We start from the raw sequence: 22,048 nt of genomic DNA, 5'->3' as shown, positions 1-22,048 counted from the left end.
CCCCCCCCCCCAGCACACTTAACTATGCACACTTAACTTCACACACTCTGCTCTTACAACCACCTTTCATCCCAAGATGCTCTCATCTTGCCACATCTGAAACTCCCAGGCTGTGGACTGCAAACCTCGCCCCCCCCCCCTCCCCAGGCACCCATGGACACATGGCTGTCATGGCCTCTCCCTCCCTCCACCTTCCCCCTCCATGAGAACCTAATCTGATTAGCTGTAAGAGACAGCGAACGTGGATTATGGGTTTATAAAAAAAACAAAAATCCAGCCACCTCCCCCTCCTGATCGCGCTGCTCCCCCCACGCCAAGCACCAGCCTTGACAGATCACGAACGCCCAGGTATTACAGCTCCACTTGTGTTGCTCTGGGACTTGAGAGGGACCCAGCACCCAGTGGCCGCCGGTGCCCCGTATTCCCTGTGCCCCACAGGGAAGATCTGGGGCGGGGAGAGGAGCTCTGTGGTGCCCGGGCAAACCCCATTTCTCCAAGCCGGCGTCCCTGAAACGGATGGTGAACTCTGGGGTTGACTTTTGGCATTTGCCTTCTGTTGGAGTTGCTTCATCGCTATCGGGTTCCTGGTCTTCGTTTCGCTCCCTCGGATTTAGCGGCTGGGATAGAAATATTACTTTTTTTTGCTTCTGTTTTTCGGAAGCGCTGGAGGAAGTAGCTTGCGGACCAAGTCTTGGTAAGAGTGTGGTGCCTGTAGGCTGACGAGTGTGGTGTGGGCATGCGTCCCTGGATCAGGGCTGGAGAAGGAACCGAGAACCCTCTCCAAATCCTTTGTGGTCCCCCTAGCCCATGTCCTAGTGGGTTAAACCAATCAAGAAAGCAGTGGGGGGGGGGGGAGTGACAGAAGGTCTGCTTTTAGGGTTCACGACTGGGACAAGAGTTCAGTCAAGGGAGACCAGGAGATGGAATATCTTCAATTTCCTCCTTTTCCTCATGGCCGCTCCTTTGCCTGTTTCGTTGCAGTGTCCAATGTTAGGTGCTGTGAGAAAAATGGAGCATGTAAAAGAGAAAGGAGGGGGGGATTTTTATTGCCTTTGGAGGTGTGTGATGAGCAGGTGGGGGAGAGTAGACCAAAAGGAACCAGAGGGGACAAGAATTGAAGGAGGGGACTTTGGCGGAAGAGAGTGAACATTGTGTTTCGTGGATCCTGCAGGAATGTGGCTCAGTGATGGAAAATGTGATGCCCGGCATTGTATATTTTGGAATAGGATGGGAACGGGGATAATCTCCCTAGTGGTCATTTTCGCCTGTTGGGATTGGGAGAAGTCGGTAGATGCAGTTGGTGGGCTTGGACCAGCCAAAGTTAAGTCACACTTTCGCCCCGTTAAAACAAATGGGATTTAGAAGTTCTGCTGATTTATTGAGATGACTAAAAAGCATGACTAGGTCCTGCTGGACCGGAGCTAGTACAGTTCAATTGTTCAATTCTCTTCCTACCCCCCCCCCGTCTCCCCGGCCGTGATCTTGTAACTGTCATGTTGGGGGAAGCGGAGAAGGGATTAAGCCAACCCTCACACCTGTCTGAGCTTCGTGTAAGAAGCTCATCTGTAGGTGGGGGAGGCAACTGTGCAAGAGAGCCTTATAACTTTTGAGTCCCAGGGTTAAACGCTATAGCTGCCATCTCTCTTGCTGGGAACGTTCCAGAAGGAAGGAGGAGCTTGGGAGGAGAATTAGCATAGGTGGCAGAGAGGCAGTTCGCGGCTCGTTCTGCATGGGGGGCATTCAGAACACACTTTTGCCGTGAAAATTGGCTGTGTCCCCATGTGCTGCGATGGTCAGTCTAGGCTGTATCCAACTAACTTTTAACTCTGAGTAGAGCCATTGAAATCAACGAACCAAAGCGAGTCATGTCCATTGATTTCATTGGGTCTGCTCTGACTAGGGCCAGCATTTGGATACAACGCCGTGGGTCTGGATTATACCATTTTAGGTGGCATGCAGGAGCTTGTATGATTGAATGCCCCCCTCCCAGTTTTTTATACATAGAAATCCACTCTAACCATTCTCTGGACAGGTACTGGAAAATAATTGTGAGACCACATTTGGACTTGGAGGTGGTTCTGTTTCAGCACAGACCAGCAGAAAACGAGCCTTAACCTTCTGTCTTTGTGGCTGGGCTCCTAAAAGTTAGGGGTACCAAGGAACAAGCCTCAACCGATGGCGCTTGTTTGTACCTCCCGCCATTTGCTTCGAAGAGAGAGACCTTGACAGCCGGCCATTTTGCCTTGAGTCAACGGGTGGAAGCGGCAGGGTCGGTTTATGAGGGCGTGCTTTCTGACTTTGCAGCATTAAAAAGAAAAGGAAAATTCAGGCAAAGAGTACCCCAACACTTTACTCTAAAGGGGAATAGCTGTATTGAAAGGTGCTTGTCCGGCTGTGGCCTCCCTTTGGTTCTTATAGTTAAGAAACAGGTTTTTAGAGTAGGTGGAGGCAACAGGAGAGAGGCGGTTGAGTTTTCTGCTGGAAATCTCAAGTCATTCCTTCTTATTTCCCTTGTCTCCTGTTCCAGTCCATGCTGTTGAAATCTTCTGGTCCTCCGTCCCTTAACAGAATTCTTTTCCTGTGATTCTTCCCATTCCTGTAATCGTTACATTGCTGATAGCCATCAAAATAATCTGATTTCTCCTTTCATCAAAGCCGTTATTTTTCTCTTCCATATCCCTGTGCCCCTCACTTTGCTCTGTCCCTCTCAGCCACATGACTTTCCTTCATCTTGAATGTCCCACTTCATCAACCCTCCATCTTTTTATTGAGTCTTTCTGCATCTTTTGATTCTTTGTAGGGCTGCGGAAGAAATATGCAACAATATGCAAACCAAAGGACTGCTATCCTTGAGAATTTGCACATCTCTGAATATTGCAATAGCTTTTTCCCCCAACCAAAAAGAGGTGTGTCTTAGGAGGGAAAGTTCATATTCATTCACGTGTTGCTGAAAATAGCATACAGAAATGCACCATGTTAAAGGAAATTGGTTATAAGAATTCACTATATTTGGGGGGCAAGAATTGCTGACAAAAAGATGTGTATTAGGCGAGACGCTGGTGAATTTTCGTGGGGGCTTTAAAAAAAATATATCCTGCAAACGTGGAGATGTGTACTGAAGACTGGAAAATGAGAAACAGAGAGAAACTAAATTGAGAGACTTGTCCACCCACTAATTTCATGTTAAATGCCTTCTCCCACTCAAAAGCACCCCAGATACATCACCCAGTCATCACATTCTCCATTTTGACTTCTGACTTCTCTGTCTTTGACCAGCCTCTGTGCTCTTAATAATTGGGATTGTCTTGGATCTAGTAGGATTGATTCATGCTTGGCTGGTGCTAAAGCAGGGTTTTATTACCAGTGCCCTTAATTTGATTATAAACTCGATGCATTCCATTAGCATGCTCAGAGCCCCACGGGATCAGGATGGAGACCCATCCGCTTCACCGTCCCCTTCTCACAGTGACCAGCGAGATAATTCCTAAGAAGGCTGCCAGCAGGACCTGAGGGAAACAGCCCTTTCCCCACTTGGGGTTCCCAGCAGTGGGTGTTCAGAGGCACACCTCCTTCTCTGATAACCCTCCAAACATCAGCTCTGCCGCTCACTATTCCCGACACCAGCAGTGAGTTTTTGCTAAAGCTTTTAGCAAAGAGCCAGTGTGGTGTAGTGGTTAAGAGCGGTAGTCTCGTAATCTGGGGAACCGGGTTCGCGTCTCTGCTCCTCCACCGGCAGCTGCTGGGTGACCTTGGGCCAGTCACACTTCTCTGAAGTCTCTCAGCCCCACTCACCTCACAGAGTGTTTGTTGTGGGGGAGGAAGGGAAAGGAGAATGTTAGCCGCTTTGAGACTCCTTAAAGGGAGTGAAAGGCAGGATATCAAATCCAAACTCTTCTTCTTCTTCTTCTTCTTTTAAGAGGAAGAAGCCAACTCCTGTAGGGAGAGAAGCAAGAGGGGATCCTGTTGCTCTTATGTGTTCCTGTACCAAATCATTCATTCATTCATTCAGCCAGAACCTTTGAGAGACTGAAAGTTTTACTTGTCCTGTTTAGTGTGTGTCGGGGGAATTCCTGCCTGCCGTTGAATCTGTTTTCCCTGTGGTGCCACCAGAGTGGGACTTCGGTGCAGATCATAGAATCATAGAGCTGGAAGGGACCGCAAGGGTCATCTAGTCCAACCCCCTACAATGCAGGAAACTTTGGCCCAATGTGGGGCTCGAACCCACCACCTTGAGACTAAGAGTCTCACGCTCTACAGAGTGAGCAACCAAGGCGGATAGGCCTGCACCCCCACCCCCAGTAAGACCATTAATTCCAGAGTCTACAATTGCCTAAGTTCCCTGCTCTCGGATCGTGAGAGGCACCACATACAAGATGGGTGACACCTGGCTTGAGAGCAGTACATGTGAAAAGGATCTAGGAGTCTTGGTTGACCACAAACTTGACATGAGCCAACAGTGTGACGCGGCAGCTAAAAAAGCCAATGCAGTTCTGGGCTGCATCAATAGGAGTATAGCATCTAGATCAAGGGAAGTAATAGTGCCACTGTATTCTGCTCCGGTCAGACCTCGCCTGGAGTACTGTGTCCAGTTCTGGGCACCACAGTTCAAGAAGGACACTGACAAACTGGAACGTGTCCAGAGGAGGGCAACCAAAATGGTCAAAGGCCTGGAAACGATGCCTTATGAGGAACGGCTAAGGGAGCTGGGCATGTTTAGCCTGGAGAAGAGGAGGTTAAGGGGTGATATGATAGCCATGTTCAAATATATAAAAGGATGTCACATAGAGGAGGGAGAAAGGTTGTTTTCTGCTGCTCCAGAGAAGCGGACACGGAGCAATGGATCCAAACTACAAGAAAGAAGATTCCACCTAAACATGAGGAAGAACTTCCTGACAGTAAGAGCTGTTCGACAGTGGAATTTGCTGCCAAGGAGTGTGGTGGAGTCTCCTTCTTTGGAGGTCTTTAAGCAGAGGCTTGACAACCATATGTCAGGAGTGCTCTGATGGTGTTTCCTGCTTGGCAGGGGGTTGGACTCGATGGCCCTTGTGGTCTCTTCCAACTCTATGATTCTATGATTCTATGAAGCGGAGGAAGAGATCTGGCAGAAGGCCTCAGCATCAGGCACAACACATATCACAGAAGGGGCAGAGAGTGCTGCAAGGGAATGTCTCTGCCATGCGTCTTATTCCCAAACGCATTCTCTCCAATGTAGCTGACAGGTGAAGACATGTGCGAGAGATTCGCGGCACAATAATGTGTCGTAACTTATCAAAGTATGATTGAAATATTTATTTTGGAAATAATTCCTGGAACCCAGAAAGAATGCTCTCAGGTTCAGATGTCACACGCTGCATCTTTTAAACTTGAAATGCTCCTGTATTTCAGAACTTGGTATATACGTACATCTCTGTCTTTGTGTGTGAGAGCGAGCCAGTTCACAAGAACTTTGATAGTGTTCTGCTCCAACTGGGTCAAAACTTGGGCAGAGAGGGCAAGTTAAACCCCGCCGTGCCTGGGTCAATGACAGACGGGGGTCAGAAATTCATTGACACCGGTCAGGAGTAAGTGGAATCTGAAAAGCAGAATTTAGGAGAGAGCTGATGTATGGAAGTGAAAGCTGGACCAAAAAGAAGGCTGATCGCCGAAGAATGGATGCTTTTGAATTATGGTGCTGGAGGAGACTCTTGAGAGTCCCATGGATTGCAAGAAGATCAAACCTATCCATTCTGAAGGAAATCAGCCCTGAGTGCTCACTGGAAGGACAGATCCTGAAGCTGAGGCTCCAAGACTTTGGCCACCTCATGAGAAGAGAAGACTCCCTGGGAAAGACCCTGATGTTGGGAAAGATGGAGGGAACAAGGAGAAGGGGATGACAGAGGACGAGATGGTTGGACCGTGTTCTCGAAGCTACCAGCATGAGTCTGACCAAACTGCGGGAGGCATTGGAAGACAGAAGTGTCTGGCGTGCTCTGGTCTAGGGGGTCACGAAGAGTCAGACACGACTACACGACTAAACAACAACAACAACAACAACAGGAGAGAGCTTCCATGCTTGAACATTCACGCTGATGCTGTTCACACACAAAACTTGGGCAGAGGTTATACAATGCCTCCTGAACTTTTATCCTGAGGTTTGCGACACCAAGATTACAAGTCCTTGTCAGCTAGTGGCTGTTACCTCACACTTTCCAGTGCACTTTTCTGTCACTTTTTTGGGGGGGTGGGGAACTCTCTCCCCAAGAACCCTTTACTCATGAGTAGCTCTACTTTGGGCTCTTAGGCACACACTCCTTTGCCAGCTAGCCTGAATGTCTTTGCTCTCAAATTGAGAGATGGTTCTTCTGCTCCAGAAGAGTTAGGGACCCAACCCAAAAGTCTTTCTTTGGAAACCTCTAGAGACATGTTCCAGGGGTCTGGTCTCTCTCTGGATGCAAAGGTCTTCTGATCATTGGAAGAGTTGGACTCTGTCTGCTCAATGGGATCTCCCGGCTCTGGGCATCCTGGGGCTTCATCGGAGGAAGTTACCCAGGGTGGGACAGGGTCCAGCTTGACTGGTTGTCAAATAAGCGAAAAGGTAAATGCAACTATTAAGATTTGTATTCCCTGCGTAGTGCAGAAAAGGGGATGGATGGAAACTTTATTATGCATTGGCAGGAGTCAATTTCTCCATGGGATTTCTGTGCCTGCGATATTGGTGATGACGATCTAGTCTCAAATGCTGTAAAAGTCATGGGCATTTTAGTTCTCCAAGTGTAGGAATGCCTCTGCTACAGATCTTGATCTCTGCTATTATCTCTGTTTGGAGGACAGGTAACTGAAATTGTACCCATTTCACGCTCTGCAGTGAAGCCGCAGCAAAATGCAATGGGGCAGGGGAGGTTCTTGCAGAGAATGGAGGAGCTGTTTTGATGTCACCAGCGTAATGGTCTGGGTAAAACAAGGTCTCAGAGGTGAGGATTAAAACTCCCTGAAAGTATCCCCATTTATCTAGCACACTTGGAATGTGGATCAGAGGCGGTTTAGAAGGGAGGTGATGCCTTGCTAAGAGGGACCAGTAAGCTAAATCCAGCGGAAGCCAACCCCAAATGTGAGATGGACCAACTAAAAGAAATATTTCCCCTTCCCTTTGTTTTGTAGTTTCTGTCTGAGCATAAAATTATATGCTTGATTTAAAATTGGGGTGTGTGTGTGTGTGTCAGATTTGTCTGTTTTAGTCTGAAGCTTGTTGTCTCTCATCTTTCTGTTGTTCTTTTTGTGCAGTATTTCATTTATTGATTAGATTTCTTACCTGTTCTTCAGAGTAAGGCACCAGGACTGATTACAAGAATCTAATATACAATTATAACACTATTTTTGGATGGGGGACTGCATGTTGTGATCCCTGCATTGTAGGAGGTTTGACCCTTGGGATCTGTTCCAACTTTAAAATTAGACAATTCTACGTTACAAACAAACAAACAAACAAACAAACAAACAAACATGTAAACAGTTCCAAATGCAACAGAGCAGTATAAATGCAACGAAAGAGGTGGTCCCCGCAATGCAAAATACCTAAACCGCCAAAGAACAGAATAAAGAGGTGTGCATTTTCAGCACACACTGAAAGCTATGCAGCTAAGATGCTAAAGGCACTTCTGTGGGGAGCCTGTACGTAGCAGACATGCACCGTGACTCTTTACCTTTCGTTCATGTGATAGCAGCCAATTTATTCAGGATTGCAGTCCTTTCCTATCCTGTTCCTCCCACACTCCCTTATGTAGGTGTGCATTCCTTGCAAGGGAGGCCAGGAAAAAATCACTGTATATAATAGCGGCAATTATTTTGCACAGGACATTCTCTTCGTTTAAAACAGTCAGCAGAATCGAGTGGCAAAGCCATTCCCAGACTCCACCACTTCAGGCAACTGGTGGGGAGTTCTCTATGTGGTATGCCCCGCGGAGGACCTTAAGGTCCACAAATGACAACACTTTGGAGGTCCCAAGTTGCAAGGTGGTTAGATTGGTCTCAACTAGGGCCAGGGACTTTTCAGCACTGGCCCCAACTTGGTGGAACGCTCTGTCACAAGAGACTAGGGCCCTGCGGGACTTGACATCTTTCCGCAGGGCCTGCAAGACAGAGCTGTTCCGCCTGGCCTTTGGTTTGGACTCAATCTGACCCTTATGTTTCCCTCCCCTTATGGTTTTGAACTATGGGCTACTATTAAAATGAGGCTGCATTTTAAATTGCATCTTAACCTGTATTTTAAATTGGTTCCTCCCCCCCTTCCCTATTATGTTTTTATTGTGATTTTACTGGTGTTAGCCACCCTGAGCCCGGCTCTGGCCGGGGAGGGAGGGGTATAAATAAAATTTATGATGATGATGATGATGATGATGATGTCAGGACTCTCCTACAAATCCACACCCCTCTGAATACAGGAAAACAGCATCTCCACTGCAGGCAAGGCTAAAATCCTTGTATACTCATAATACCTCTGCAGGTGGGAGTGGTGTTTGGGTTTTTTTTAAAGGTGTGGGATTATTAGCATTTGATTAAATGGCCTGAGTTGTGAGGGTCTCTCTCTCATGGAAGCAGAAGCAAATTCATGAGGTCCTGCCAGTGGCGTAGCGTGGGGGGTGCAGGGGGGGCCGGCCGCACCGGGCGCAACATCTGGGGGGGGCGCACTCGCACTCACAGCTCTCTGCCCCTACCTGGCTCACTCACTCTCACTGCAGTGCTGGCTGTGCGAATCCGATCCGAGCCGCCAGGTCGCCGCCCACTGTGGGAGGGGAGGGTGCCAGGCGTGCGGTGCGGTGCGGAGAGAGAGCGAGGGACTATCTGGGGGAGGGACAGTGCAGTGGGGGTGTGTGTGCAAATTACTTGCCTTGCCCCGGGTTAGGGGACGCAAATTACTTGCCTTGCCCCGGGTGCTGACAACCCACGCTACGCCACTGGGTCCTGCTCTCTTAATACGTGTGTGTGTTGGGAGGAGGTATTTCTGATCCTACTCGTGTCCAGTTGGTGTAGCTGATAATATGCTGGAAGAGCGTTGATGGCTATCAATGCCTGTCTCTCAAATTGGTGAATACATGTGTGGAGTGCAAAAGGTACTCTGACTCTTTCTTTCTTTCTTTCTTTCTTTCTTTCTTTCTTTCTTTCTTTCTTTCTTTCTTTCTTTCTTCATTCAATTAATATCCCACCCTTCTACCCAAAGCAGCCCATGGAGGCAAACACATCATCAGAAAAACAAAATAATTAAAAGCATTCTGACAACAATCAAATCCTCTCGGCCACTGATTTCAGCATTGCCATATTTCAGGCGTCAAATGCCTGAGGAAACGGGTGTTTTTAGATTTCTCCTGAAAGTCAATAATGAGGGAGATGGGCACACCTCACCAGGGAGGGCATTCTGCAAGCAGGGAACCCCCACCAAGAAGGCTCTGTCGTGTGACAGTGCACTCAGGGCAACCCCCAGTGGTGGTACCACAGACAAGGCATCGCCTCCTGATCACAGGGTCCAGGATGGTTAATATCCTGGCATTTGCCAGAGAATTGCATTAGAAAACAATCATGGCTAGATTTGGATTTGACCTCCCTTTGGCCCTTTCAGATAACTTCTATTTAAAAAGTACTTTCTAAACATGTTTTTAATACTGTGTTTTAAATATAACCTACCCTGGGACCTTAGGGGAAGGGCGGGTTAACAACAACAACAACAACAACAACAACAACAACAACAACAACATAATTGGAAAAGCCAAGTAGCACTATACTATCTGATAAATATCTGTACACTACATATGATAGACATCACCCCCCCCCCCAAAAAATTGTATATGTATGTAGCTGGTTGTTCATTCTTTTTAGAAATTGTGGGGTGTTGTGTAGTGCTGTAGGGCACCCCTCCATTCTGCCTTTTGAAGATTAAATAAAAGGGTATGAACTCCTAGACTCTTCTGGATAGTGTCAACTTAGGAGAAGTGGAACTTCTTGTTCCAATGATGTCATAGGTACCATCCCATAAAAGGTAAAGGTACCCCTGCCCGTACGGGCCAGTCTTGACAGACTCTAGGGTTGTGTGCCCATCTCACTCAAGAGGCCGGGGGCCAGCGCTGTCTGGAGACACTTCCGGGTCGCGTGGCCAGCGTGACATCGCTGCTCTGGCAAGCCAGAGCCGCACACGGAAACGCGGTTTACCTTCCCGCTAGTAAGCGGTCCCTATTTATCTACTTGCCCCCGGGGGTGCTTTCGAACTGCTAGGTTGGCAGGCGCTGGGACCGAGCAACGGGAGCGCACCCCGCTGCGGGGATTCGAACCGCCGACCTTTTGATCGGCAAGCCCTAGGCGCTGAGGCTTTTACCCACAGTGCCACCCGCGTCCCTAATCCCATAGCTACCCACAAAATTGGTGCAACAAACATCCACCCCACATGTATTATCACAATAGTGTGTGTGTGTGTGTGTGTGTGTGTGAGAGAGAGAGAGAGAGAGAGAGAGAGAGAGAGAGAGAGAAAGAGAGATTTCTCATCTACAAAGGGTCTTGGAGAAAGTAGGAAAGTTGATTTCTCATCTTGTGATACATCTTTTGACTTTAAACACTATGCTACATATACATTTTGAATATTAAGGCCCATAACAAAAAGATTATGTGAAAACAGTCCCATCTCCAGTAGTGGCTCAGAAGATTTCCCTCTAGGGCAAACACATTTCACAATGTCTTGGGACAATTTATGGCCAAGCTGCCCACTGTATGTCCACCCTACTTAATTTTCTCCACATGTGTTGTGTACCTGACTGCACAACCTCTTGGAGGAGTTACAGGGCAGCCGGTGGTGGAAAGATCTGCCGGCCATTTTCCTCTCTCCTACCACCTGTTTGGTGCAACTTCATGCAAGATTTTCTCCAGAACTTTGGTCATTTCCCCATGGAGAGGGCATATGGGGCTTGCATGCATGGAGTGATTCTCATTCAGTTGCCCAAGTCTGCTTCCCACAAGCACAGCAGTCTTCAGCATTTTCAGTCCTTGCTTTTGAGGACCTATTTCTCCATTTTCACCATATATTTGTATGGTGGTAGTTCTGCTGTTGTCAGCCACCTCAGATTAGACCGCCACCCACCAGTTGAAGACCAGTGTACTAGCCTCCTTAGCCCTCCTTTGCTGTATAATAATAATAATAATAATAATAATAATAATAATAATATAATTTATTATTTATACACCACCCATCTGGCTGGGCTTCCCCAGCCACTCTGGGCGGCTTCCAACAAAATATTAAAATACCGTAATGCATCAAATATTAAAAGCTTCCCTAAACTTTTAATCTGTTGTCTCTTGCCATTCCTTGGTAAACATAAAGCTTTTAGAAACTGCCCCATGTCCACCCCTCACATCACAGTATTCTCCTTTCCCTCCCGAAGACACCATTTAGGGAGAGTGAAATTTAGCCCCGGGGTCTACTGATGGAGGTCCCAAATAGGAAATGCTAAACAGAGTCTTTAGTGAAGCTATAGGGAACATGTGTGGCCTTGGAGGGCTGATTGCATCATGCGCTCAGGGGTTAGTAAAATACTTATAGTCATCCATCAGGACACATGCGATGGCTATTAGTTGCTGTTTAGTCGTTCAGTCATGTCCGACTCTTCGTGACCCCCTGGACCAGAGCACGCCAGGCACTCCTGTCTCCCACTGCCTCCCATAGTTTGGTCAAACTCATGCTGGTAGCTTCGAGAACACTGTCCCACCATCTCGTCCTCTGTCGTCCCCTTCTCCTTGTGCCCTCCATCTTTCCCAGCATCTCTTCCAGGGAGTCTTCTCTTCTCATGAGGTGGCCAAAGTATTGGAGCCTCAGCTTCAGGATCTGTCCTTCCAGTGAGCACCCAGGGCTGATTTTCTTAAGAATGGATGCGTTTGATCTTCTTGCAGTCCATGGGACTCTCAAGAGTCTCCTCCAGCACCAGAATTCAAAAGCGTCAATTCTTCGGCGATCAGCCTTCTTTATGGTCCAGCTTTCACTTCCATACATCACTACTGGGAAAACCATAGCTTTTACTATACGGACCTTTGTTGGCAAGATGATGTCTCTACTTTTTAAAATGCTGTCTAGGTTGGCTATTAGTAGGGTTGTCAAATGTCTGGGATTTAACCGGCGGAAATCAGCAAAATGTCTGTTCGTTTTTCCTAGAAAAAGCTCAGCAACTTTTTTGGCAACTCTACTTTTAGCCAGTCAAAAGCTTTTGGCAAACTTGAGCTTACATATGGATTGCAGATATATAGCAGCCCAGAGGCCAACTGCATTACTTCATAAATTTAGGGATAGTTCACGTGTGGGAAATTTTCCATTCTTGTTCCTGTCCACTCACAATATTCTTAGTCCGTTTCTTTGTGGTTTAAGGTGTTTCCTGTTGTCTGTTTCCAGGCACAAGACCTTAAGCAGTGAATATATCTTAAGTATAGTGGTACCTCGGGTTAAGTACTTAATTCGTTCCGAAGGTCCATTCTTAACCTGAAACTGTTCTTAACCTGAAGCACCACTTTAGCTAATGGGGCCTCCTGCTGCCACCACACAATTTCTGTTCTCATCCTGAAGCAAAGTTCTTAACCTGAAGCACTATTTCTGGGTTAGCGGAGTCTGTAACCTGAAGCGTATGTAACTTGAGGTACCACTGTATGCCAAAGGCAGACCCTTCGTTACCAACTTCATTTCTGCCAACCAGTTACAAAACGCTCCATCGCTTAAAGCAATCCGACTGCGATTCAAGGCCTGAAAAATAGATCCTAATAAAGCCACAGACTGCAATTGAATAATCTAGTAATGAAATTTCCCCCTTCATTTGTTCATCCACTTGACGCCTCTCAGTCAAATGTGTGATCTGTCTCCCGGGGCAAGTGTTATGGTCTGAGTTGACAGCAGGTGATATATCTGTGGTGATTTAAGGTGCGGCGGCTGAGTCATACAGGCAAAGAGATGCATGTCTGGACTGGCTTGTGCATGAAACATGCCTTTCCCCCATAGGTCATGCCAGAGCCGCCACCTTTAACCTGCCAAGTTAAGGGACTTCCAGTAATTTGCCGCATCAGTAGAGCATAACCGGCGGACCCCCGAGGGGCTTATTGTAAGCACAGGATAATAATATCTAATCTACTCTGTTCTCATTTTCCTATGCGCTGCAGATGGAATTAGAAAACGTAGCCCTAATTATCTACACATGCACGAACTTCAGTTTTCAAGCTGATGTGGCACTATTGTTATTCACGTTTTATACTTTATTTTATGCTGCTTTTTGTTGCATCATTTAAGTGCTTTAAATTTGTTGTTAGCCGCCGTAAACCCGGTTTTCTGAACCGGGAAGGGCAGGGTATAAATAAAAATCTATTATTATTTATTATTATGCAGTTTGGATTTGGGTTGTTTTTTTGTTTGTCTTTAGGGCTGCCAGCTGATCAAAAGATACTTTACTTGGCTCAATTAATTAATTTGCATTTGAGGAAACAACCGTTTTGAAACAAGACCCGTGCTTCCTTTGTTTTTTAAGGTGTTGCATCTTAGAGGACCTATTTCCTCATGTGTGTGAGAGAAGGCGGAAGGCCTCCATCCTCCTCCTCTAAGATGGCAGTTGCTCCTTTTACAAGTGCTTATATTAAAAACACACACACCCCACTGTATATTTTAAAACTTGCTGGCCAGTTAACTGGGGCACTTGGGCTTATCAGAGGTCGGCGCTGCCTTTGCTCCCAGACCAACGACTGCTGGCAGCAAAGCCATCATGGCCAGTGCGGGAGACAGGACTGACCCCCGGAAGCAGGACCCCCATCTGTGGTGCTGTGCCCATACTTCTCCTGCTGCGGCTTCTGGCAAGATCTCTTAGGAATCTTAAGAGATCTTGCCAGGAGAAGCTGCCGCCATGACCCTTGGAGCGGGAGCAGGGGTGCCGCCCCATGTGATTCTGCCGCCTGAGGCAGCCGCTTCAGGCTGCCTCATGAGCAGGCCGGCCCTGACTAGAACTTTTCTAGTCACTCAAAATCTCCCCAGCCCCAGTTGGTTTAAATATGACTAATTTATCCATTGTGGTTTGTGTTTCGAAACTGTGCTTGACGTCGTCCCTGTTCCTCTGGCCACCATTTTCCTGTCAGCACAAATGCAATTTTCCCTTGCAAAGGAGAGGAAGGATCCTCTTCTCCACAGACAATGGGCCTGGCTTGTAAGAGGTGATTTAAATAGTCCCGTCCCCCCCCCCCCCCCGTGCAACATCTAAATATTTTTTTTTTTAAATAATATTTTTATTAGGGTTTTTACATAAAAAGAGAAAACAAAAAAAGAAAAGACAAAAAGACAAAAACAACAACACAGAAAAAACAAATAAAAACAATTCCATTTTCATAATTATTCCTTGCATTTACTTATTTCCCAGACTTCCCCACGCCTCCCCTCACTGTATTCCAGTTCAAATATTTAATCAGCAAATTCCTTCCCTCTATCTTAACTTAGTCTTTATCTTAATATCTTATCTTAAATAGTTTCAGGTTTCTACTATAAGAAGCCTCATTTCTCCTAATCTTTTCAGGACACCGCTTTGTACAGAATGGCAGGTGTAATGTGCCAGGAGAATGAGAGGAGGACTGTTATGAAACATGAGAGAGTGTGGCATGCCAGTTTTTTTTGTTTTTTTTACACTATCCCTGCTCCAAAGCTGTGTAAAAATTGGTTTTCTCCTTGCCGTTGAAGGTCGAGCAAAGCCCTTGTTAGCAGCTTTAGTCAGGGAGCTTGTGGGCGACGCTCCTTTGAGAGCGCGAAGGAATTAAAACAGGTCTCCTTGTCAAAATTATCTCCTCAGTTTTTGTTTAATTAAAAAAACAAAATAAATGTTTATTATGCAAACATTTATTATATGTGCAAAAATTGTAGAAAATTAATAATGTATTTTTTTTTGGGGGGGGGATCTCCTCAGAACACGGAGGCCGGGCCTTAAAGCACCGTCTTCCTGATTGGTCCTTGGGCATGCCTGTCTCAGAAAGCCATGCATAATTCTGGGTTGTGAGTGAGTAACAGATAAAATAAAATAATTACGTTGTGCGAAAGCTACTGCGCAGCAAATTGCACGAGTGATCCCAAAACTAAGCTAGCCAAAGCACATGCTACAGAAACAATAAAAATAACTGGTACGTAACTAATACATATATTCATATCTATGATTGCGGGTTCATTGGCCAGCATGACCCACGTTTGTGTTTGTGTGGTGCTGGCGGTGATGCATTATTCCCCTGAGCAAATATGATCAGTCAGGCCTGCACCCCCTTCTCATCAGATGCGTAAACCCCAAGGGGAAATGAATGAGGTGCATTTTCTGTGCAGGACAAAAAAGGTGGTTGGTTAGTTTTGTCCTATAGGCCCCATGAAGTTGTGGGTAACTTGACCCTCTGGAGTTGCGTGGTCCCCTTCGCATCCATCTAGGGATGATGAGCATTTGTGTTGTCCATATTTGTTTTCTAAAGCAAGAGTTGCCAGAGCTCAAGGCTGTCTAGAAACTCTCCTTTTCTCTTTATGGGTAGGGGCTGCTATTTTCTGTCAGGGATGGAGGCATTCAGAGGCATACTGACTCCAGCAGTGGAGATAATAATAATAATAATAATAATAATAATAATAATAATAATAATAATAATAATAATAAATTTATACCCCACCAATCTGGCTGGGTTTCCCCAGCCACTCTGGGTGGCTTCCAACAGAATATTAAAATAAACATTAAAAGCTTCCCTAAACAGGGCTGCCTTCAGATGTCTTCTAAAAACTTCTAAACTTCTAAAACTTCTAAAAGTTTGGTAGTTATTTTTCTCTTCGACATCTGATGGGAGGGCGTTCCACAGGGTGGGCGCCACTACCGAGAAGGCTCTCTGCCTGGTTCCCTGTTACCTCACTTTTTACAGGGAGGGAACCGCCAGAAGGCCCTCGGAGCTGGACCTCAGTGTCTGGGCAGAACGATGGGGGTGGAGACGCTCCTTCAGGTCTACTGGGCCATTTAGGGCTTTCAAGGTCAGCACCAACACTTTGAATTGTGCTCAGAAACGTCCTGGGAGCCAGTGTGGGTCTTTCAAGACTGGTGTTATATGGTCTCGGCCGCCGCTCCCAGTCACCAGTCCAGCTGCTGCATTCTGGATTAGTTGTAGTTTCCGGGTCACCTTCAAAGGTAGCCCCACATAGAGCGCATTGCAGTAGTCCAAGCAAGAGATAACTGGAGCATGCACCACTCTGGTGAGACAGTCTGCGGGCAAGGAGGATACATCACAGTGGTCATTGCTAGTAGCCACCGATAGCCTTACCCTCCATGAAACAGTGTAGTTAACCCCTGTATCTATAAAAGATGCATCAAAGATGCAGATGTACAGGTGATGTTTGCCGTTGTGTTGCAGGGGGTGGGAAAGTTTTACCCTCTGAAATGGTGTGTGTGAAAGAGAGAGTAGAGCAGGTATGGCTAGGCTTTGACCCTCCAGATGACTCCCCTCTGTCTCAGCCAGCATGACTAGTGGTCAGGGATTATGGTCGTTGCTGTCCGTCCAACCTATGGAGTAGAGGAAGATAGGGGGCAGAAGAAGCAGACAGCGTCTGGACAGTAAGGTGTAATTTTCACAGCCTATTTCAGGACACGGATTTGAGACCAGAATAGGCCTGATTGGGACCCACTCTAGTCTTGCGTGGAAAACTCATCTGTATCAAAAGCATCTTCATTCAGTGGGATTCAGCCAGAGAAACATCCATGTGGTTTCTTCATAAGAAAGCTGTGCCTTGCTGAATTTCACAACGTTCCACCGAATCGTAAATGTAGGTCACCAGCTTTGCACTCAGTTTTTAATAGATCCACAGGTGTGGAAAGGCAAGTCGCTTGACCTTTGTCAGATGAAAATAGGTAGACTTGTTGCATAATGCAAAAGCTCTTCCCAGTGGGATAAGGAGAATAGCATAGAAGCATATTTTTGTGGATGTCTTAAATATGTGCCCGTCCCACCAAATATTTTTGCAAGCTCACATTTTGAAAGATTAATTCCATTTTCATCTATGCAATATTTAATATAATACTGTATATATATATATATATATATATATATATATATAGGCATTGGAGCTCTGTAAAATGTCCAGCATGTCTTATAATTAAGTCCTTGCCCCACCTCAAATTCTGGTATTTGGCATTTTGGAACTTGCTAATGTTGCTACACAGGCTTATCAGCTGGAGAAAGCTGGTTTCTAACCTGCCACACAGAAGCCATTTCATACCATAAATAAATTTAAAAATAGCATGGGCCACGGTGAGCGTAAATCTACTACATAGATTGGGGTGGGGGAATGCTATTCACACAGAAAATTGTTATGTTTGGGAAAATGCAAAAATGAGCCAGTGTAAAAATTCCAGTAAGTGTTAAAGGTGTGGCAAAGACAATATCCCCCCCCCCCTCCAATAAAACAGCTCTGTGTTCTTGACCATCAGTAACAAATATCATTATGCCTCTTGCTTTCAAATAACACATCGAATCAGACCTTACATGCCATCATTGTGTTAAAAGAAAACACAATCCATGCTTGTGGTTTTCCAGCTTTCCCTCACATTTCCAGCTTTTCTCAAAGGCTGTAGAATTAAGACCTGATAGCTCCTTCCCCCTCTATAACTTCACACACACAAACACACCTTGCGACATTATTCATAGTAAAGGGTAAAAGGAGTTGGTAGAGGTGACCTGCTGAGCACTTGTGGGCACGTGAGCGCCATCGCACCGATTCACACCTAATACGAAGAGGCAGCTGGGGCCAAAAGGCTAATCCTGTTTTAGTTCAGCTGCAAGATTAGGATTTGAGGGATGCGGCAGCTTCGTTGAGGTGCTGGAGCATGAGCAGAACAGTAATTTGGATAATACCGCCCGAGGCTGGTAGAATAGGGTGGACTTTGGCCAAAGCAGCTGGCTGCCTCTCCTGTCATGACCTCTCTCTCTCTCTCTCTCTCTCTCTCTCTCTCTCTCTCGGAAGTGTGGTTATATCTGCCCCCCCCCCCCCCCCGGTTACACTATGGGATTGTTTGCCTTGCCCAAAAGAAATGCGAAGCAAATTATATTTGTAAGCACCACAAGCCCTAAAAGCTGGGCAACAAATATGGCTCCGCAGTAGTTAACCTGGAGTGGTGCTTTTTGTTCGTTTTACACCCGTGAAGATGGTGAGGTAGTTGCTACGGGCAACAAGCTGGCCTTTGGTAACAAGATGGCTGCCCCAAGTGGGGAGGTGTTTGGCTGCATGCTGTTTACCCAACTTTCTGTGGGCTGCGTAACACTACCCAGTCTTAAAAAAAATATTTTTTAAAGAAATGAGATTAAAAACATGTAAACCGGGTTGTTTGTGGCAATGCCCACTGATCCCCACAGCTATGCGCAGGGCCTCAAGCATCCTTTTCCCAGTGTAGTGTGATGTTTTTTCTCTATTCCAGGGTGATTTCTCTTGACTGCGTGCGGCGAATCTTAACCAAGTTGATGGCGGCAAATGGACCCACTCCGACAAAAGACTTCTGGCCCTGGCCCCTGAGGGACTAAAGGATTTGTGAGCTGTGCCTTCTCCCTCTTCTTCCCCTCCCTTCCCCCTTCCCCCACCGCTGCGCCATTCCCGGGCTCTGCGACACCATGATCCTAGCCTGGCTTGGCTTCCACAGATTCCTGCTCCGCCTTTCCAACCACCCCAGGTGGGCCTGCTACAAGGGCCCCCGCCGGCAAGCCCTCCTCTTCTGGCTCTTGCTCCTCTCTTTGCCCTGCCGCGTCCTGCCATCAACCTTCAAGGTGGGCGTGATGGGCCCTTGGACCTGCGACTCCATCTACGCCAGGGCCTACCCTGACGCAGCGGCCAAGCTGGCCGTTGCCCGCATCAACAAGGACCCGACTCTGAACCAGGGCTACTGGTTTGACTATGTCCTCCTCAACGAAGACTGCAAGTCGTCTCAGGCCATGGTTAGCTTTGTCAACTCGGAGCGCTATGCCTCTGGCTTCGTGGGCCCGGTCAACCCAGCCACCTGCGAGGCGGCTGGGCTGCTGGGCAGAGCTTGGAACAAGCCCGTCTTCTCCTGGTCTTGCCTGACTGATGATGCCGAGGTGGAACGTTTCGGCACCTTTTCCCGGCCGCTGCCCCAGGCCTCCGCCGTCCTCTACACCGTGCTCAAGTACTTCCGCTGGGCCCACGTTGCTGTGATCAGCTCTGGACAGGACCTCTGGGTAGAAGTAGGGCAAGGCCTGGCGGAGTCGTTGCGCAACTTTGGCCTCCCTGTCACTGTCGTGACCACCATGGAGGACGAACCGAATGGGGCACGGGATGCCCTCCGCCGGGTACAGAGGGCCTACGATGTACGAGGTATGGCTGGGTTGGGGCCACATGTGCTTGCGTGACTCTCAAAGGAAGAGGGTCTAATATTTGGGGGATAATCGTTAGAAAACTTCTAGGTTCTGCTGAGGTTCTTAGTGTGGATAAGGTCAGTTCACGTAGTCACTCTAAATGAGCAGCAACTGTTCTATGAGATGCAATCACGTACATATGACAGGCTTCTCCACCCTCCGGCCTGACCAGTACTTTTAAGAAGTAGCCTGATGGGACAGGAGATATGCAGGATCACGACCCAACAGCATTTGCCAAGAAAAGCTTCCAAGCTGTTGCCTCATGATAAATTGTGGTTCAACCCAGCTTCAGTGCACAGTGGAGCTTAAGAAAGTATTGTTTATCAAGATGAAGTAAGAATGTGGCTTTAGTGCTTTCTGTCTCTCTATAAAAGCAGGTGAACCAGGACATTTGGGTTGAAAATACATACAGAACATTTTTGAAGGGGAAGATTGCACAACACCTACAGTACTTCCTTATCTCTGTCTAGTAGAGACTTCTAATGACCCCCAGGAACTTTCCAGATATAGTTTGTAACATCCTACGATTGCCCTCCATGAACTGGTCCACATTGGATAATAATGACCAGTGGCGTAGCGTGGGTTGTCAGCACCCGGGGCAAGGCAAGTAATTTGCACCCCCTAACCTGTGGATTTGCGCCCCCTAACCCGTGGATTTGCGCCCCCTAACCCTAACCCCCAGATGTTGCGCCCGGTGCGGCCGGCCCCCCTGCACCCCCCACGCTACGCCACTGATAATGACGTACCCAACATCTGAGTTTGCCAGGTGTGGGTGTGTAGGCTGTATGTCGAGACCCTCTTAACCCCCGAATCCTGCATGTGTTAAAATATAAGCCAGGCTAGCATCCTGTGGAAATGATAGTCTGAGTGATGGTCCATTAAGTAAGCAAGACAGCAAAAGGTTTGGGCCCCTTCCCCTAACTCATGGCTAGTTAGAAGGACAAAGGCAGGGAGCTGGGAGTGGTGTGAGCTTAGAAGCAAAGCAGCAAGCTGGAGAGAGAGAGTCTGAGCAATGTTTGATTTCTGTTTGAATCCAAGGCAGGGGCTGTGGGAGAAGCAAGGCCCTTTTGGGGTGTCAATGCTATGAACCCCTCCAGGGTGGGCTCAGGGTATATATGTGTATAAATAAACCATATATCATAAATACACCACAGTTTCCGCTGTGCCTCGCTCCATGTTGGGCAGAAACTGGCGCACCTGTAACAATATACATATTTTGCAGGACCTTTCCCCAATACAATGCTTTTGTATGCTATCTTCACTGATATATGCACAGTTGACCCTAATGCAGTGCACTATTGTACACATTTATTGACTGGAGATTGGAATTTGGAGAAATGCAAATTTTGAAGGATGTCTCTTTGTTGCGTATTGTTTCGCAAAGGGTGGATTGTGTAAATTTGCCTTTAAATGTGAACTAGGGTTGCCATGGGTAGGTGGCGCTGTAGTCTAAACCACAGAGCCTAGGGCTTGCCGATCGGAAGGTTGGCGGTTCGAATCCCCGCGACGGGGTGAGGTCCCGTTGTTTGGTCCCTGCTCCTGCCAACCTAGCAGTTCGAAAGCATGTCAAAGTGCAAGTAGATAAATAGGTACTGCTCTGGCAGGAAGGTAAACGCCGTTTCCGTGCGCTGCTCTGGTTCACCAGAAGCGGCTTAGTCATGCTGGCCACATGACCCGGAAGCTGTACGCCGGCTCCTTCGGCCAGTAAAGCGAGATGAGCGCCGCAACCGCAGAGTCGTCCGCGACTGGACCTAACGGTCAGGGGTACCTTTACCTTTGCCTTTAGGGTTGCCATACGTCCAGAATCTCCAGATCTATCTATCTATCGATTGATCAATCAATCAATCAATCAATCTATGTATCATCTATCTCCAGAATACTGCTTTGCCCCCCCAAAAAAACCCCACTCAACAATTTTACCCCCAAAAAACTCAACAACTTTTCTGATCAGATTTTCACTGTTTGAAATATGGCAACCCTGTGTGAACTGAATCAATTTTCTCCCCATCCCTATTCCCCAGCAGCAACCCCACTGAAAATAACCCCCATATGCTGCTATTAGCCGAAGAAAAAAAAAAAGCTTCCCTTAGCCAGTGGTGCCATCAGGGCAGGATTTTAGGGCAGATGTCCAGGGCCCCACTTTGGAGGAATGGACAAGAGGGACTATGTGCAAACCACCTAAAGAAGGGCGCTCCATAAGACCATCAAGTCCGGAGTCTAAAATTACCATATGGCACCTCTGCCATTAGTGCTACAGTTAAGTAGAACCAATTAAGTAGCGTGGTGGTTGGCACACTATTTCCATCAGTATCATGGCTGGGGAGGGAAAGTGTTAACCTCCCTTCCTGTGCATTGTAGTCAAAACCAAATTGCACACCTAGTAAACATAAACTATGTTATTATTTTTTAAAATGTCTAAACCTCCCTTTACCCAAACTGATCCAATAGGCAGACCCTCTCTAATGGTACCTGCCCCCTTAAAAAATCAGCCGCCTGAGAAGGAATGCCTCACTTTCCTGATGGTAAGACTGCTTGTGGTTCTAAAGCAACCTTTCCCAAACCTGGGTCTCTGGCTGTTTTTAGGACTACAATTCCCATCATCCCTGACCACTGGTCCTGCTAGCTAGCAATGATGGGAATTGTAGTCCCAAAGCAGTTG

The 22,048-nt window shown here is 47.1% G+C and overlaps 1 protein-coding gene across 6 annotated transcripts in view; it reads left to right on the top strand.

The window, feature by feature from the left end:
- The window catches only part of GUCY2D (guanylate cyclase 2D, retinal), an 81,592-nt gene that overhangs the window by 27,589 nt on the left and 31,955 nt on the right, over positions 1 to 22,048 (top strand). For 2 of the 6 annotated variants that reach the window (XM_083410096.1, XM_083410091.1), the window contains exons 1-2: positions 5,087 to 6,574; positions 18,441 to 19,348. In XM_083410096.1, the coding sequence (XP_083266222.1) occupies positions 18,631 to 19,348 (718 nt within the window). In that variant the 5' untranslated portion in view covers positions 5,087 to 6,574; positions 18,441 to 18,630. Of the gene's footprint in view, positions 1 to 5,086; positions 6,575 to 12,635; positions 12,914 to 12,944; positions 13,092 to 13,385; positions 14,185 to 15,182; positions 15,339 to 18,440; positions 19,349 to 22,048 lie in introns of those variants that run through there. The other 4 variants (XM_083410093.1, XM_083410094.1, XM_083410092.1 and 1 more) reach the window with 4 other exon arrangements.

Source organism: Podarcis tiliguerta, assembly GCF_965153285.1.
Source record: "Podarcis tiliguerta genome assembly, chromosome: 13".
NCBI lineage: Eukaryota > Metazoa > Chordata > Lepidosauria > Squamata > Lacertidae > Podarcis > Podarcis tiliguerta.
This window is presented reverse-complemented; position numbering and strand designations above follow the sequence as displayed.